This window comes from Trachemys scripta, chromosome 2, assembly GCF_013100865.1.
Source record: "Trachemys scripta elegans isolate TJP31775 chromosome 2, CAS_Tse_1.0, whole genome shotgun sequence".
NCBI lineage: Eukaryota > Metazoa > Chordata > Testudines > Emydidae > Trachemys > Trachemys scripta.
Genome location: NC_048299.1, coordinates 202041124 through 202060410, shown reverse-complemented (window position 1 = coordinate 202060410; position 19287 = coordinate 202041124). Strand labels below are relative to the sequence as shown.

General features: G+C 44.0%; 1 protein-coding gene across 1 annotated transcript; it reads left to right on the top strand.

The window, feature by feature from the left end:
* The first annotated feature begins 930 nt into the window (after positions 1–930).
* TYMS (thymidylate synthetase) lies at positions 931–19136 on the top strand. The gene is made up of 7 exons (XM_034762734.1): positions 931–1161; positions 2382–2455; positions 4088–4262; positions 10244–10345; positions 14821–14996; positions 17283–17354; positions 18032–19136. Exons 1-7 carry the CDS (start codon positions 1005–1007, stop codon positions 18167–18169), a joined length of 894 nt encoding a protein of 297 aa, XP_034618625.1. The 5' UTR covers positions 931–1004; the 3' UTR covers positions 18170–19136.
* Positions 19137–19287: the final 151 nt, after the last annotated feature.

The window sequence follows — 19287 nt, the reverse complement described above, 5'->3', positions numbered from 1 at the left end:
AGTGCCTCACTCGCCTTGCCCTTGTTTCGGCACTGGGCATGGGAACAACAATGTAAAACGATTGCCTCTCTAAACAGGGAGGATGTAGTTGTCCTAAACACTTTAAACAACTCTCACAAAGTGGATCAGGAAGGCAATTATGGCAGTCACTACCTAACCAGCAGAGAGGAACCACCACTATGAAAATATTTTATGCTGAGGATTTTAGCGAAAGTGGTAAAAACATAAATCTAATAATTTCATTGAAATAAATAATGGTCATGGGCTACTGTAGATATACCTGGCTGAGCATCAATTTGAGTTAATGGAAAATCCCAAGGGGAATAATCAGCGCCATAAGACTACATAGGCCATTATCAACTCCAGTTCTAGAGGAAGAATTTAATCTAAATAGGCTTCTTTTTGTTTCACAAAGTAGTTACAGAGAGAGAGAGAGAGGACATCCCCACACACACCCCTAGGGCTGGGTCCAAGAAGAAACCCACTCCTGGAGTCCCCCCTTTTCCTGGGCTGCTTGGCTGCCCTGCGCCAGGTACAATCACAGATTTTAAAGTGGGGAAGGCCCATGATGATAATGATCTGCTCTGACCCCCACGCAGAGACTTCCGCAGCCCTGGTGTCTGCGCGAGCAGGGGTCCCTGGGCACCGAGCTATTCAGCTCCCCGCCCCAGGGCCCGCGCTGCAGCCAGGCAGCCAAGCCCCTTTCCTCACGGCCATGGTGGGGGGTCCCTGCCCCCCAGTCCTGCCCACACTGAGACACAAGGAGGGCGCGCGGCGCCTCCTCAGCTGGGCGGGCGGAGCGGGGAGTGGAGGGGAGGGGAGGGGAGGGGAAGGAAGGGGGCCGCGCGGGCAGAAACAAGACAGGACCGGGGCGGGCCCCCAAGGCGCCTCCCGCGCGCGCCCGGCCCTACGATTGGCTGGCGCCTGGCGGGCCGGGGCTGGCGCCAATTCGAAGAGCGGGTCCGGGCGCCAGCCAGCTCCGGCCAGTCCCGCCGCGTCCCGCCATGCCCGAGCAGCAGCGCCCGGCGTCCCCGCCGCACGGGGAGCTGCAGTACCTGGGGCAGGTCGAGCACGTCCTGCAGCGCGGCCACCGGAAGGAGGATCGGACCGGGACCGGCACCATCTCCGCGTTCGGACTGCAGGCGCGGTACAGCCTGAGAGGTGACTGCGCCGACCCGGCCCGCCCCACAGCCACTCTCATGGCGGGGACTTCACGGCCCGCTCCCCGCAGCCTCCCCCTCCTTTGGGCCCCCTCCACAGAACCCATCCCCCTCCCCAGACCTCCACCCCATGTGCCCCTCCAGTCCCTCACCACATCCCACCAGCTGCCCCCCGGCCTCGTGACTGGCAGATCTACCAAGAGCTTCACATCCCCCCTGAGCTGGCTGCCAACATCCATCTCCTCTTGTCCCCAGACTCCCCACCCCCATTGCTGTTTGCCCCAGTCTTGGCTGCACCACTCCCCCCCCCCAACTTGTCATGGGCCTCTGAGGGAGAGGTGCTCAACCCCCCTCCTGTTGTCTTCTGGGTGACAGCCTCTATCATTCTTGCAGGGAAGGGGAGGCCATTGTGCCCTGGTCCTTTCCTCTGCTGCCACTGCTGAACTCTGCTCTGGTCTAGACCCCATCTTTATAGGCAGGGATTGTGTGGGGGTAATCCAGATATGGGCAGGTGTAACTCCCACCTACAGGGAAGAGCCTCCAGTTGTCCTACTTCCTTACAGATAAGGTCCCTAAACCCATCTGCGCCTCTCCTTTTTTTTTATTGCCCTAGGTGGGGGGTGGCTGAGTCCCCTTGCATCTGTCCCCCATAGTTGTCTTATGGAGAAAAAACAAGAGAAGAGGATAGGCCTAATCCAGGCTAACCTCCTGAGACAGTTTTACCAACACCCTGTCTGTCAAGTATCCTAGGTCTGATTCACCTCCACGTTATTAAAGTAGGCTTGACCAGGACTTTATCTCTAGCCTCTGAATTCAACTGCATGTATGCATATTTTACCTTGCCATAGGCTCTTAATTGCACCCCATGGTTGAGTTTTATGAATGATCCATTTCTAATTAATCTCTGTCTTTATCTGGCAATGTACTTGGCCCCGAAGACCATTTTTTAGGAATAAGGTTGGGTGCCTGTGTTCCTTGCCCTAGCAAAGCAGTAGTAGAATTTACACCCATCACTGCATGCTTTGCTGACTATTACAGTGCTGTACTAAGTTCTAAACGAGTGCTCCAATAAAGTAGGCTCTTATTGTGATAGTACATAATGCACAACAGATCAATATCTAAGCTTTAACACTTTTGGTATTTATAAGTGAAAAGCAATCCGTGGTATTTGATGAGTGAGAATTGACTTTGCTGCTTTGACATTTTAAAACTCTTTTTCAGATCAGTTTCCTTTGCTGACGACAAAACGAGTGTTCTGGAAGGGAGTGCTGGAAGAGCTGCTATGGTTTATCAAGGTATGATGCATGGTTGTTTAAATGTAGTTATGTGCATTGATAGTGCTGTCTATAGAATATATCATACTATGGAGTAGTGTATTTGAAGCACTTACAGAGGTTTCCATTCATACAGGGAATAAACAAGTTATGACATTCTAGTATTTTTCCAACTTATAAATAAGTTCATTGTCTTCAAAACATGTTATTAATTTTGGTTAAGGCACTAGTACAATCTGGTGGGAATGTTGGTTAAATCTTACCTTGCTTCTTTTTAGTGAAATATTGTGAAGTGATGAAGGACTTGTGTACACTAGAAAGTTTTGCTCCTTAAACTATACTGCTGTAGTTAAAATAGGAAAACCCTGTGTGAATGCTTTTATACTGGTATAGCTTATTCCTGTTCTGTAACCAAAATGAGATACTCCAGTATAAGGCACTGGGTGGGTGGTAGGGGTAGCTAAGTGGTTTGAGCGTTGGCCGTTGTGAGTTCAATCCTTGAGGGGGCCATTTAGGGATCTGGGTCAAAAATCTGTCTGGGGCTTGGTCCTTCTTTGAGCAGAGGGTTGGACTAGATGACCTCCTGAGGTCCCTTCCAACCCTGATATTCTATGGTATAACTGCATCTATCCTAGGCTTTTTACCAATACAACTGTTGGCAAAAAAACCCAACCCCCCCCACACACACACACTTCTAATAGACACTCACACCTCTAACAAGCATAGCTTATACTGGTAAAAACTGTGTAAACAAGTGCTTAAGATGGTGTGTTGCCCTATAGATGTTCCCTGATGTGGTTATGAGTAGCATTTGATTAAATGCTGGTACATCGGGACTTGAAAAATCAACTTATCCAGATATCAGTTTATTGAAGAACATTTAAAAAAGAAAAGAAAATGAAGGCTTATCTTTTCAACTGTAAGCACTAGAACCTTTCAAATGTCAACCAGCACAGTGCTGTACTCTGAGACTGTAGATGTGTTTTGGTAGCAGAGAATATTTAAGTCTCTATTCGCTTTCAGTGCTATTTTAAACTCAGGGGATTTGTTTTCTTACTCTCATCTCTAGTTTTTATACAAAGTGGCAGAGTAGAATATGGGAGCCTACCATCTGCTCAATGACTAAACAGAACTTCAGGCTATTTCTAATTGGCATGTCTCAGGAGCATATAATTTAAGCTTCAAGACAACAGAAAAAGCAAGGAAGAGAGAAGGGACTGCGTAACCTTTTTCTCCCAAAATGACTTGAAAGCTAGTTCACAAAGGCTGACAGCAGGTGCATCAGGAGTAGCAGAATTGTACAGACATGGAACAAGTTTTTTTGTTGTTGTTACTTTTTGATTGATATAACAACAACAACCTTGTTTGCTGAAGTGCCTGTGCACAAGCAACTGTATGCGATCACATTTAGCCTTGAACCTCCATTGGCCTACAGTATACAAGGCTAGAGATGAATTCATTAGATGGCTAGAGCAGTATAATTCAATTCTCAGTAATATATTGTTTATAACGTAGTTTTATTATGTGTGCATGTACAGGAGTCAGATCCTGAGGCTTAATCCCCAGACTATAGTATAATTTAGGACCACCATTTAAAATCTAGCTCTTTATCTGGGCAGGTAGAATTGCTTTTGTATTTCTTTCACCATATAGGGTTCAACAAATGCTAAAGAGCTCTCTGCAAAAGGAGTGAAGATTTGGGATGCCAATGGATCACGTGAATTCTTGGATAAACAAGGTTTCACTGACAGAACAGAAGGGGATTTGGGACCAGTGTATGGTTTCCAGTGGAGACACTTTGGAGCTGAATACAAAGATATGAATACAGGTGAGGAAAGTAGATAACTTCAAGAGGGGAAAACTAGAGATTTTATCTCCAGTGCTTAGTGAGACTGACAGGATTACTGTGGTACCTCACTTTCAGGAGGTTATGGAGGCATGGAAAGATTATAATGAGGACATTTATAATGGAAACTGAGAGCCAGAGTAAGTAGATCTTTTTAGGAGGTTATACTGAGCTTTTTGAAAAGCCTACCATTATGAAATAGGCTACTGCCTGCAATACTGCATATTTGTAGAACAGGTGAATCATAGGCAGTACACTGTTCTGCTAATGTGCTGGTATGATCACCTGCAGGTGGGAGGATATTTTGGTTTCCATACCCATTTAGTTCTGAGGCTGCCAGCAAAGGTGCCAATTGTAACAAGACACTTTTTTTTTTTAACTACACTAAAATCACTCATTTCAGAGAACTGCTATTATTAATTTGTATAATTAGCACATTAATTTGTGCTGTTTACAGAAAGTATCATTGGAAAATCATGACTCTCCCACGCTTAGCTTTCAGAATGATGTTGGGAGTGTTGAACTAATGTTTTATTCAACCATCAAAAAGTATTTTCTCCATCTAAAAAGGCAAGTAAAAATGTAAAGAAGAACTACAGTACTTCACACTATCAACCTGGGCATAATTTCTTTTTTTAAAGAGAGAGAACTGTTATACCAGAACAATCTCCACATATTCACATGTTGGTATAGGACAAAGAAAAGGCAGGTAGTCAGTCTATTGGATAGCAGGCCAGTAAAAATACAAATGATCAGCACCAAGTAACCAAAATTGTTTTATGGCCCCCTGGCCTCATATTTTATTTGTTCTTCAAATTTCTCTTGGGTTAAGGTACCTTTGATTTCCCATGTAAAGGCTAAGCCTTTGTTTAAAATGATACAGAAATTTATTTAATTGAGGAGGTTTAACAGTTGTCATGATATGAACTAATAGTTTTTAGTATTTTGTTCCCCATTGAAATCTGGCTTTTGTGCATTCCCAAACACAGAACATTAAGGGTGATAAAAATAGCATGTTAGTTCCACTCTATTTAAACTCTGAAGACTCTAAGACCCACTGTCAGATATATAGACAGACCTCTCAATTATTCTCCAAGGTCTCAGCTTTCATTTAAAGTTTTAGCTGCTGTGCTTGAGAAGAAAATGTTCAAACATGGGCCGTGTCTACACTGTGGGCACTATAGCAGCACAGCAACAGCGCTGTAGCTATGCCACTGTAGCCGCAAAGTGTGGCTGCAGACTACAGCGATGGCACGGGGTTTTCCATTGCTGTAGGAACTCCCATCTCCCCAAGCGATGATAGTTAGGTCAACAGAAGCATTCTTTCATCAATCTAACTGTCTACTCTGGGGGTTAGGTTTGCATAGTTACAGCACTCAGGGGTGTGAATTTTTCACACCTCTGAGTGCCGTAACTATGTTCATGTATATTTTAAATGTAGACCTGGCCTTGGGGTGTAAGGATGCAGACACTTATGTGAGTTTGCAGAGAGAGTGAAAGAATAGCTCTGAGGTATCTATGACCCCATTTCAGCGGGTACTAACCCCGATGCCAGTGATGATGCTTTAAGTGTCAACAATAACTATTTCACATCTCAAAGCATGCAAGAAAAGAGGGGATGGCGACACCACCCTTTCCCAAAGCTTGGAGCACTCCTCTGGGGCCCCAAAAGGACTACCCAGAAGAGAGAGGGGGAAGGCTCAGAAATGTATTAAGGTATAAGCCTTTAACAACCCAAGGTGGGATCAGAAGAGGGCACAATTAGTGTAATTTTCCTGAAGGGTGTGGGCTTGGCTTTCAAAAGTATTTTTTGGGGCAGCTCTAAGCTATTGTCAAAACAACCTTAGGCTGTCTGACTTAGCCCTGGTCTACACTACGAGGTTAGGTCGAATTTAGCCACGTTAGGTCGATTTTATAAACAATGTATCTACACAACCAACCCCGTTCCATCGACCTAAAGGGCTCTTAAAATCAACTGCTGTACTCCTCCCCGGCGAAGGGGTAGCACTAAAATCGACCTTGCTGAGTCAATTTGGGGTAGTGCGGACGCAAATCGACATTATTAGCCTCTGGGAGCTATCCCAGAGTGCTCCAATGTGACCACTCTGGACAGCACTTTCAACTCCGATGCACTAGCCAGGTACCCAGGAAAAGCCCCGGGAAATTTTGAATTTCATTTCCCGTTTGGTCAGCGTGGCGAGCTCAGCAGCACAGGTGACCAAGCAGTCCCCCCAGAATCGCAAACGAGCTCCAGCATGGAGCGAATGGGAGACACTGGATCTGATTGCTGTATGGGGAGAAGAATCTGTGCAGGCAGAACTCCGATCAAAAAGAAGAAATGCTAATATATATGCCAAAATCGCAAAGGGCATGATGGACAGAGGCTACAACAGGGACACACAACAGTGCTGCGTGAAAGTTAAGGAGCTCAGGCAAGCTTACCAAAAGACAAAGGAGGCAAACGGTTGCTCCGGGTCAGAGCCCCATACATGCTGCTTCTATGATCAGCTGCATGGCATTCTAGCGGGGGAACCGTACCACTACCTTACCACTGTTCGTGGGCACCTGCAAGGGGGGAGTCTCACGCAAGAAGGGGGAGAATGCGCAGCAGGCAAGCAGAGAATGTGTTCTCCCTGTCAGCCAGGACCTTTTCATCACCCTGGAGCCAATACCCTCCCAAGGCGGGTTCCTGGACTCTGAAGCTGGAGAAGGCACCTCTGGTGAGTGCACATTTGTAATTGCACTACAGGGTTTAAAAGCAATGTTTAATGTTTGATTTGCCCTGAAGACTTGGGATGCATTAGCGGCCAATACAGCTACTGGAAAAGTCTGTTAACGTTTCTGGGGGTGGGGTGGGAATCCTCCAGGGACATCTCCATGAAGCTCTCCTGGAGGTACTCTGAAAGCCTTTGCAGAAGGTTTCTGGGGAGGGCTGCCTTATTTTGTCCTCCATGGTAGGACACTTTACCACGCCAAGCCAGTAACAAGTAGTCTGGAATCATTGCAGCACAAAGCATGGCAGTGAATGGTCCTGGGTTTTGGTCGTATTCAAGCAACATTCAGTCTATATCTTTCTGTGTCAGCCTCAGGAGAGTGATATCATTCATGGTCACTCGGTTGAAATAGGGGAATTTTTGTAAGGGAACAGTAAAAGGACCCCGTTCATGCTGGGCTGTTTGCACTTGGCTAAAAGGGATCATCCCTGAGAATAGCCATGCAGTAGGGGGAGGGGTGAAGGGATCATCCCAGAGAATAGCCACGCAGTGGGGTGGGGGGAGGGGTGTGCTGCACATCCACCTGAAAACCGCAGCCCCTCCTTTTAAATGGCAAACCCAACCGGCATTGCTTGCTATGGGAAAGGAGGGCACTGCAGTTTGAAACCATTCACACATGTTATGAAGGCGGAAGAAGCCAACCTCGTGTACCCTTTGGCTTACCGTAGCTGCTTGGAAACCAAATTCTGTTGCCCAATCATGTGTCACCATACTGGCAGGTGCTCAATACAAAAGGCAACCTTGTACCTAAAGCACATGTGCTATCTGCTGTGAATTGCTTGATTCACTGTGAAAGAGTCTCCCTTTTGTTCTCTTCTTAAATTGTACTCCCCTTTTTATCCCCCCCGCAGGTGCAAATATTTCTACGCTCCCCCTATCAGCTCCGTCCCAGAGGTTATCGCAGATTAGAAGGCAAAAAAACCCGCACTTGCAATGACGTTTTCCAAGCTCATGCAGTCCTCCCACACTCTTAGGGCACAGCTGAATGCCTGGAGACATACAGTGACAGAGGCCAGGAAAGCATACAGTGAGCATGATGAGAAGAGGTAGGAGGCAATACTGAGGAGAATGGGGGAGCAAATGGACATGCTCAGGCATCTGGTGGAGCTGCAGGAAAAGCAACAAGAGCACAGATTGCCACTGCATCCACTGTATAACTACCTGCTCTCCTCCCCAAGTTCCATATCCTCGTCACCCCCAAGAACGCGGGGGGGAGGGGAATACTCTGGGCACCCAGCCACTCCACTCCAGAGGATGATCCAAGCAACAGAAGATTATTATTCAAACAGTTTTGATTTGTAGTGTGGCTACAATAAGCAATGTGGCCTTGTCCTCCCCTACTCTCCCACCCCACCCGGGCTATCTTGTCAGTTATCTCAATTTTTTTAATAAATAAAGAAAGAATGCATGGTTTCAAAACAATAGTGACTTTATTTTCTTTGTCAGCTGTGATCGAATTGGGGAGGGTGGTTGGCTTACAGGGAATTAAAATCAACAAAGGGGGCGGGTTTGCATCAAGGAGAAACACACACAACTGTCACACCATAGCCCGGCCAGTCATGAAACTGGTTTTCAAAGCCTCTCAGATGTGCAGCATGCCTAGCTGTGCTCTTCTAATCGTCCTAGTGTCTGGCTTCTCAAAATTGGTGGTCAGGCGATTTGCCTCAACCTCCCACCCCACCATAAACGTTTCCCCCTTACTCTCACAGATATTATGGAGCACACAGCAAGCAGCAATAACAATGGGAATATTGGTTGCGCTGAGGTCTAACCTAGTCAGCAAACAGCACCAGCGAGCTTTTAAACGTCCAAAGACACATTCTACCACCATTTTGCACTTGCTCAGCCTATAGTTGAACTGCTCCTTATTACTGTCCAGGCTGCCTGTGTATGGCTTCATGAGCCATGGGAGCAAGGGGTAGGCTGGGTCTCCAAGGATAACTATTGGCATTTCAACATCCCCAACAGTAATTTTCTGGTCTGGGAAGTAAGTCCCTTCTTGCAGCTGTTCAAACAGCCTGGAGTTCCTAAAGATGCAAACGTCATGCACCTTTCCCAGCCATCCCACGTTGATGTTGGTGAAACGTCCCTTGTGATCCACCAGTGCTTGCAGCACCATTGAGAAGTACCCCTTGCAGTTTACATACTGGCTGCCAAGGTGGTCCAGTGCCAAGATAAGGTCCAGTGCCGCCTACAGCCCCACCACAGTTAGGGAACCCCATTGCAGCAAAGCCATCCACTATGACCTACACATATCCCAGAGTCACTACCCTTGCTAGTAGAAGGTTAGTGATTGCCTTGGCTACTTGGATCACAGCAGCCCCTGCAGTAGATTTGCCCACACCAAATTGATTCCTGACTGACTGATAGCAGTCAGGCATTGCAAGCTTCCACAGGGCTATCGCCACTTGCTTCTCAACCATCAGGGCAGCTCTCATCTTGGTATTCCTGCGCTTGAGGGCGGGGGAAAGCAACTCACAAAGTTCTAGGAAAGTGGTCTTACGCATACGAAAGTTTCGCAGTCACTGGGAATCATCTCATACCTGCAACGCTATGCGGTCCCACCAGTCTGTGCTTGTTTGTCGGGCCCAGAATTGGCGTTCCACTGTATCAACCTGCCCCACTGCCGCCATGATGCCCCAATTGCCAAATCCCGTGCTTTCAGGAACATCTGTGTCAATGTCCTCCTCACAATCAACCTCGTGCTGGTGGCTCCTAGCCAGGTTCTGCACATACTGCAGGATAATGCACGAGGTGTTTACTATGCTCACAACAGCAGCGGTGAGCTGAGCAGGCTCCATGCTTGCCATGCTATGGGTAACCCAGGAAAAAAGGCACGAAATTGTTTGCTGTTGCTTTCACGGAGGGAGGGAGGGGAGACTGATGACATGTACCCAAAACCACCCGCGACAATGTTTTTGCCCCATCAGGCATTGGGAGCTTGACCCAGAATTCCAGTGGGCAGCGGAGACTGCAGGGACTGTGGGATAGCTACTCACAGTGCACCGCTCTGTGAGTCAATGCTAGCCATGGTACTGAGGACGCACTCCGCTGACTTAATGCGCTTAGTGGGGACATACACAATCAACTGTATAAAATCGCTTTCTAAAGATCGACTTCTATAAAATAGACCTAATTTCGTAGTGTAGACATACCCTTATTTAAATCTTGTTTGGTAACTTTCTTCAGATTACTCAGGCCAAGGAGTGGACCAGCTGCAGAATGTAATCGACACAATCAAAAACAATCCAGATGACAGAAGAATCATCATGTGTGCTTGGAATCCCAAAGGTACAGAAGTGTGTGTGTATGTGAAATGAATGTCATTGCACCTTACCAAGTTGCATGCTAAACTATTTCATTGGTGCTCATTTAGTCCTGAAAGCTTGCATAATTACTAGATCCTGTGTCTACAGCCAGCTCTGGTGGTGGTTACATTTTTGCTGCAAGAAAAGGCGAGCTTACACAGCTGATATGTGATTTCATGTTCTATAAATGGTTGGGTGAATTATAACCTGGATTCTCCTGTGTCTCATGATTCTCACTGATGTGAGAGGATATTCAGGCCCCAAAACATCCTGTATGATTTCAAACCTTTTTTGTCTTAGCACAAATGGAAATACGTGATTATCACTGCCCTCTACATACAGTCACTATTCAAAGATGCTTTGCAGATAATAAATGTTTTTTTAACTTGTTTTTTAAGAAAGCTCAGAATTGAAAAATATAATCAAGCAGCTGTTTTTTGGTTTTTTTTTTACTTTGTATTAAATTATAGGATTATACTAAAACTTGGGAAGGGAGGGAAGAAGAGAACAAAACTTAAAAAAATACAGTGCTCTTTTTCGTTGTTGTTAGAATCTTTTCTGAAGATAGGAGCCTGTTTAAGAACTTTAGGAATTAAAGGTACTCGCCAGCTAGAAGAACGGGAGATGCCAACAAGCTCAAAATGATCGTTTTAGCTGTTTTCCCTGCTATAGTTAAAGAGACAGTTTCCAAAAAGGCATGCTGGGGAAAGGTTCCCGTTAAAGGGCAACTGTACAGTAGGTGGAAAGTTAATAGGGATCAGGCAGGTCAAAGGAGTGTGACACCTGGGCTTAAACTGCAGCAAGGGAGGTTTAGGTTGGACATTAGGAAAACGTTCCTAACTGTCAGGGTGGTTAAACATTGGAATAAACTGCCTAGGGAGGTTGTGGAATCTCCATCTCTGGAGATATTTAAAAGTAGGTGAGATAAATGTCTATCAGGGATGGTCTAGACAGTATTTGGTCCTGCCTTGAGGGCAGGGGACTGGACTCGATGACCTCTCGAGGTCCCTTCCAGTCCTAGAATCTATGAATCTATGATGTCCAGATATCAGTTTAAGATCAACAAAACCGAAACAGGGTTCTTAATCTTCCCCCCGCAATTCTTCCCTTTTTTCTCAGTCAGTGGACACCATTATCTTCTCTGTCACTTGGCATCTTTAACTTGACCATTTCTCTAGATTCTAACATTCAGGCTGTGTCTAAATCATGGATTCCCTAACTGTGGTGCATCATATATTCCATCAGATCACTTCACAGCCTTTTTTAAAGAAGGTGGTACATGAACCAGTAAGTTTGGGCCCTGCTGGTCTAAATCTTGTTGATCCTTCCGCCTAACGTCTCTATACATCTTCCTTCTCTGTCCACACAGTTCACTCATCTAGTCTCCCATGATTTTGACTCCTGCAACATTCTCTTCTCTGACCTCGACAAATACAGTTTCACCCCGCTTATAGCCATTCAAAATACTTCTGCAAAGATCATTGTCCTAGTTTGTTTGACCATATCACCCTCTTTTGCATCCCTTCTTTCTCCATCGCCTCAAACATAATCTACTTGCCTTTACCGTCAGGGCTCTTCACAGCCTATCCTCATGCTACCTATCTCATACCCTGCCAAGATGTTGACTCCCACTTCCACCTTGCCAGTGACATCAGCCTTTATCACCCACTTGTTCAGTTTTCTAAAAAGTACCTTCATGCTTTCTTCCATTTTGCCCCTCATGCATAGGAAGAGCTACACATAAACATCCACAAAACCACTTCATTGTCCTCCTTTAAATTCCTCCTTACAACTCTCTTTTGCTGTGATGTCTACACAAATGTGAGAAGAAGTAGGCATATTATATTAATTTAGATCAGGGATTCTCAAACTGGAACTCCACCGGAGAGGTCCTTTGGGGCCATCTGCCTGTCCCAAGTCAGGATAAAGGAGGAGAGTTGGGCATGGGGCTAGCAACTCCACCCCATAAAAAATTAATTTGCTACAGAAACACCAACAATAGAGATAACAGAGACTTTTAGCCTGGAAAAAGAAGGGCCTTCAACTTGAAGACGCATGACGCTGGGTGGTGAAAGTCGTGAGGAAGCCACTAAGCCGATTACCCTTCTTGCAACTAGGAGGATTACCATCGGTACATGGAATGTGAGGACTATGTACGAGTCAAGAAAGACGGCGCAGGTCGCAGCAGAGATGAGGAGCAACAACCTGACCCTCCTAGGCATTAGCGAGACAAGCTGGACGCAAGCTGGACAGAGACGATCGTTGACAGGAGAGCTGTTGCTGTGTTCCGGACATGAAGAGAGCGCCAGATCCGCTGGCCAGACACCATCAGCAACATCTACCTCTTGGAGAGGACCCGTCAACTTCCAGCAGAGGAAGAAATTAGAAGGAGGCTGGATAGAACACACACTACGCAAGCAGCCAACCAACATCACTAGACAGGCATTGCGGTGGAACCCCCAAGGCAAGCGGAAAAGAGGCCGTCCAAGAAAAACCTGGTGACGCGACCTTCAGGCTGATAGCATAAAAATGGGTTATACGTGGAACCAGCTAGAGCAAATGGCCCAGGATAGAGGACTCTGGAGGTCTGTGGTTGGCGGCCCATACCCCGATTGGGGTGACGGGCACGAGTGAGTGATTCTCAAACTGGGGGTCAGGACCCCTCAGGGGGTCGCGAGGTTATTACATGGGGGGTCGTGAGCTGTCAGCCTCCACCCCAAACCGTGCTTTGCATCCAGCATTTATAATGGAGTTAAATATATTTTTAAAAAACTGTTTTTCATTTATAAGGGGGTCACACTCAGAGGCTTGCTATGTGAAAGGGGTCACCGGTACAAAAGTTTGAGAACTACTGATTTAGATGGAATAAATGGGCCCAAAGAGCTAGTGGTGTTAACATGACCCAGAAACTGTTCAACCTTACAGTTTTAAAGAGGTTTGGTATACAGAGATTGCAGCTTGCTTGTATCAAGGCAAATGCACCATTAAAAATCTTTGTAACCTTTTTATTAAAGATACAGAAAAGAAGGAAAAATAGTTAAAGCATTTGAAATGTAAAGTAGTAAATAAGGCTTCCATTTTAACAACATCCCTTGTTTCCTGTCCCTTTAGCTGGAGAGAGCTGTTAAACATGAGGGTTTTCCTTCTAACAGCCTCTTTGATGGTGATAGCCGTCTTTTTTTTGGGGGGGGGGGGGGGGGGGTGGAGAAGTTAGTTGAAATGGGCTGGAGCTGTTGTTAACACTGTTGGTGAAATCCAATCCTGTTTCCTAGAAAACAAAACAAGACAAACGCTCAAGAGGGGAGAGAAAAGAACAAGGATAGAAAATGGAGTTCTGTCTCTAGTGTTGACTTTTACTTGCAAGTTCGCTGCTGGAGAAAGGCACAGCACATGGTCTTATCAACCATTCCAAGACCTGACAAATTTATTCCAGCATCAAGCTGTTTAGGTGATTGCTTTTAGCTGCCTCTCTGGTCACAGGCTTACAGCAGTGTTGCAAAATATGCAGTTTTGGCCAGTGAAACCAGAGTCTTATTAGACAGAAGAAAAAAGGAAACGGATTTCCAGTCCCACAATCTTCTTGTTTACCAGGCATGAGGTTAACACAGTCCTTGAGTTATATCAGTAGGCCTTTTTGTTTGGACTAATTGTCTTTCTGTCTTCCTTTTGCATCTTTTCTCATCAACATTTGTTGTAATAGGTTATTATAACATTTTTAGGAACTTTCACTTTTCGCATGTAAGCTCACAATTAGGGTAATAATTGGGCAATAAATTTACAGCAGGTGGCAGGAGTGCTCTGACTGCTGCTTATCATGCTGATCAGTATTGTCTCATTGTTCCCATGTGCTCCCTCGTTTGTCTCTGTCCACCTGTTACTTTTTGTCTTATACTCTCTGAGGCAGTGGATGTTCCCCCCCCCCCGTCTGTGTAGTGCTGGTCCATGATGGATTCTGAGGTGCTATTGCAATACAAAGAATAAAAATCAGAGGCAGGAACTTGTTTAAGAAGGAAAACATAGGCTGAATGACCAAAGCCCTGAATGCTGCAAACACTTGACACGTGCTTAATTTTATTCATGAGAATAATCTCGTAAGATCGATAGGACTAATTATGTGAGTAAAATTAAGCATGTGCATAAGTCTTTGCAGTATGAGGGCCTAAAACCTTTTTTCCAGTGGAATTTCTAGATGTGATTTTCCTCTGTCCACCAACCCAGTTACTGTTAACAATAGCAGTTACATAATCAAGCAATTAATATCTGGTAGTGGTAATAGCAGGATTTAAAAAATATGAATAGTAAAAGCAATAGAACTACAATATGTGGTTCAATATTGCTATTTGATGTATTTATGCATATTTATTTCTATATACATATGTATATTTTTTCTGCTCTTTCATGGTGTCTTAATACTGTTTTTTTTCCCCCTCCCCCTCTTCCTGTTTTGCATCTCCTTAGATATTTCACTAATGGCTTTGCCTCCTTGCCATGCTCTGTGCCAGTTTTATGTTCTAAAGGGTGAACTGTCTTGCCAGTTGTATCAGAGATCTGGAGACATGGGACTGGGGGTGCCTTTCAATATCGCCAGCTATTCACTGCTCACATATATGATTGCCCATGTCACAGGTCTGAAGGTATAGTATCCTTTTGCTTAGATATTTATAGTTTGAACAGAGGACTAAAACATTAAACATTTATGTAGGAAGAATTGGAAAGAACACAACATTCAAAAGTTTAGATATGTACAGGAACGGGCTCTGTAGATGAATTGTATTTATGTATGTGTTAGTGGGGTGGCCTGCACTATAAGAACTCTACAAATGTCATAATGATCACTTATATCAAAGAATCTCCAAATCTTGTGGAAAATAATTGTCAAAATTAAGATGTGTCCTGGCTTATTTGACCAGTTTATTTACCAGAAATCTGAGTTGAGCACATTTCCTTCTGGTGACAATGAAAAATGCCATAGGGTGTCTTTTTGTGCTACTGAAACAGCTAACTTCAAGGTACTACCAACTTCCAGCCATTAGAAATGTCATAGCTTTTTTTTTTATTGGACTAGATAGAGAATTAACTCTCTGGTTGCTGTCAGATTCCAATTTGCATATTGTGATCTGCCTACCTAAATTCCTGCTATGGTTTCAATTGGATATTTTTCACTTCTGACTGTAAATGGTTGTGTGGTACTGCTCTTTTCTGGTAGCCACCTGTTGTCTTTCACCAAAGATAGCTGCATTCTTGTGACTTGGTAGAGCAGAGATTTGTTAAATTTAAATACATTACAGTCTTTCTATCTTCTAAAAGCTGACTTCCTCACTTCTTAAAGATTCTGTGAGATTTTGACCCCCCCTCCTGGTGCTATGATCAGGAGTTGCTGCTTCCATTTTTAGCATTGAGGAGAGGAGATAAAATGGGTGAGTGGAGAAAATCATGCTTTATAATAAGTAAGGACTTAGTGTAAGTTTTATATCAGGCAATTAAAGTAAATGAAGTTTGATGTCTCCTTCACAACTTCATTTAACTATTATATCTCCTCTTAAAGCAAAACACTTTTTGTGGGAGAGATCTGCAGTAAAGAACATAAACTCATATAAGACTTGTGAATTTTTGCATAACATTAAACACTGCAATAACACTACAGTAAATAGCTCTGCTTTTACGATCCAGTATTTCATCACATGCTATGGCTAAGAATACTGCAGCAAAATAGTGCAGATACTTGCAGCAGCAGTAAACTTTAAGCACTAGACCTAAACCAATGATGATGGTAAATTGTCAGGCAATAAGCATTTTGTGTGACTTAAGCCAGGGCGCTAGATGCCTTTGCCATAAGTGAAAGAAATGTTAATGCAGACAAACCAACCTGTCAGCGTTCCCAGTTAGAAAAAATACCAGCCCTTTTCCAAATGTGAGGATAGCTGCAATTTGTAGCATGCCAGGAAGGCCAACAGATGTGGGCTATTTCAGATCAAGAGGCTGGGAAGAGAATTCCAAAGTTCAGGGCTCATTACAGAAAACATCCCGCTAGCAGCTCTGTTTTAAACCAAGAAGAATGGCTTTCAAGTGCTTCTGCATACCATAACTGTGGCAACAGTGAGGCATGTTTCTCAGCTAGGCAGGTTCAAAGCCATTTTGAATATGTCTACATTGCTGCTGGGAACATGCCTCCCAGCGTCGGTGGACAGACTTGTGCCATCTCTGCTCAAGCTAGTGCACTAAAAATAGCATTGTAGCATGGGTGGTGGCTCCAGCTGGCTGCCCAAGTCCAAGCCCATCTGAGCTCAGGTGGCTAGCCGGAGCCACTGTCTTTTCCACAATAATCGTTCTGCTAGTTTTAGCATGCTAGTGAGAGTCTGTCTACCTGGGCTAGGAGGCAGACTCCCAGATTTAGTGTAGACATACCCTTAGGGCTTCAATTTGTCAGGATAGATCATGGTGCACTGGTTTCATGTGATCCTGCAAGGAACTCCTTTTAATGAATTGCTTTGGTTTCTTAACAGAATTAAGTGCCACAGTATACATTACAGTATTCTAATCTTGAGCTAGAAGCATGGATCACTGTAGCACTGTTAATACTTGCAACCTATCACTTCAAGGTAGATGGAGACGGCTGTATTTCTCACTACCCCCATCTCCTTCCACTTGTGTTAACAGATAAATGAGTGCTCAGTTGCAAAATCTTTGTTGTAGAACTTCATATTCTGCTTAGAGTAGCTTAAAATAATGATCGGTTACTTAGGGAAAGACAATATTTGAACTTGTAAGAAAACAGCTTATCGAGACAATCTGTTGCAGGAGCTATGCTTCAGCAACAGCGGTGCTGGGAACCTCTGGCACAAGCATTGCAGTGTCATACAGTTCTGAAATGTGCTACCCTGTTTGGGTGAAGACTTTATTTTTTTCCTCTTTTTCTTCAGCCTGGTGAATTCATACACACACTAGGAGATGCTCATATATATCTGAATCATGTTGAACCTTTGAAAATTCAAGTAAGTATCCATGGTGCCTGGAGCCTGGCTATCTTTTTGATATAGATCTACCACAGCTGGTTGAATAACTGATGGTAATCCTGCGTTTTTAGATCTAGTACTTTCATTGTAAATACTATGTTCATTTGCATTGCTGATCCTCTGATATCTTCTCCACTTGTAACCCTTTACCTATGTTCAACTCTGGTTACAAGTGAAAACACTGTAGAATTTTGATCGAATTAACCACTCTATTGGTCCAAGTTAGTATACATCTCTCTGCAAGTCAAAGATGCAAGAATTTGTACTCTAATCTCTATCATTATTGTTACAAAATATTAGTGTCCTTATACTTGTCTTATCACAACAAAACTATAACTGACTAAACGAATAAAATGCACTTTGATGCATTATATAATCAGTTTGCAAACCAGTAATTCTTAGTGGGTATTCTTCTGAATGATAAGGCTCTACTGTACTTTTTTTGGTCTCTGACAGAGACTTGTTCACTTCATATCAATCTTTCCACCGTCTTCACACAAATATCTACATACTATGATAGGACAGAGAATGTTATGGCAGGTGAGGTCTACCTAACCAAAAGAGCTGACTAAGTAATCAATTTTCACTGTGCACTGTCTTTTTACTTTTGAGCGCTACTCTTGTACAAATGTAAGTCAAACTCTCTTTAATTTCAGCTTCAGAGGGAACCACGACCTTTCCCAAAACTCAAAATTCTTCGTAAAATTGAAAATATCAGTGACTTCAAAGTAGATGACTTTCAGATTGAAGACTATAACCCACATCCAGCTATTAAAATGGAGATGGCTGTTTAATGCACTTAACTTTTTAAACATGATAGGAGTCTGTTTCATAAGTATGTTACCTTCTCTGTACTTAAGCTCAATGCGATGCTCTTCAATGTTGCTAAAACAGTTAAATAACTTTGAAAGGGGTCCTGCTCTAGACCACGGACTGTTCAGAAGCAGGTTAACAGTTCTTTAATGAGAAATGTATGTTAGGTTGCCTTCCTGCAGGTGTCATTGAACCAAATCTTGGTGTAAAAGAAAAAATTAGCACTGTTTACTGTCGGTCTTTGAGTTCAGAGATCTCTGTTGGAAGGTGACTCTGGGCTGTATATTTCTACAAATCATTCAGGAATTGGCTGGAGCCCCCCTTAAGTTGTTATGGGGTTTAAGTTAATATTTCAAGCTTTTCCTTGTTCTGCACTGTAGCCTGAGCAGTGAGAAGTGTTTAGTCTTGTTCTGTATTAGTTACTTACCCTTATGTATTAGTAAGTATTTAAACAAAACACTTGTTATAGCAGGATTTTTTTAATCTTGAAAAGTGGTGATAAGAACGTTTAATAAACTTGTATAAATATTTTTAATAGTGTTTGGAAAGTGTGTTGTATCTTTTTAAGGTCTAGTACTGAATTTGTGCTTGTAACACTAGTATCAAGTAAAGTAAGGTAAATTTCAGAGGATTTTGAGATTTCAAAGGTTTAGCATTGTTCAATTTCAGAACAAAAATCAAAACATTAACTCTCCTAATTGGACTGGGGGCTGTGGAAGTTCTGACTCACAGGCAGGGTACCTGGTGGATTACATAAAGCTGGGGACTGCAGGGTCCCAAATGCTGTGCTCCCCCTTGGCAGGCTGTTAAGGTGGTGGGCAGGTGAGCAAATTGTCAAGAAGCCAGACAGGCTTCCCACAGAAGTTTGTTGGACACAGATTTCAATTTTGATGAATTGGCAAATGTCTAGTCACAAGTCTTGATACAAATAAAGCATAACACCTAGCTCTATCAACTCTACCCCCACTATAGGTGACATCAGGGCCCGTTCTGGTCCTTTCATGATGCTGCCCATCTTACCAAGCCATGGTAGTTTATGTACACACATGGTGGCTGAGTAAAAACTTTTGTATTTTCATTAAGGCCCAAACTTACAAAC

Coding starts and splice junctions, on each gene's coding strand:
- TYMS (XM_034762734.1), top strand. CDS start 1,005: ATGCCCGAGCAGCAGCGCCCGGCGTCCCCGCCGCACGGGGAGCTGCAG. Junction 4,263..10,243: donor ATACAAAGATATGAATACAG/GTGAGGAAAGTA, acceptor AACTTTCTTCAG/ATTACTCAGGCCAAGGAGTG. Junction 10,346..14,820: donor GTGTGCTTGGAATCCCAAAG/GTACAGAAGTGT, acceptor GCATCTCCTTAG/ATATTTCACTAATGGCTTTG.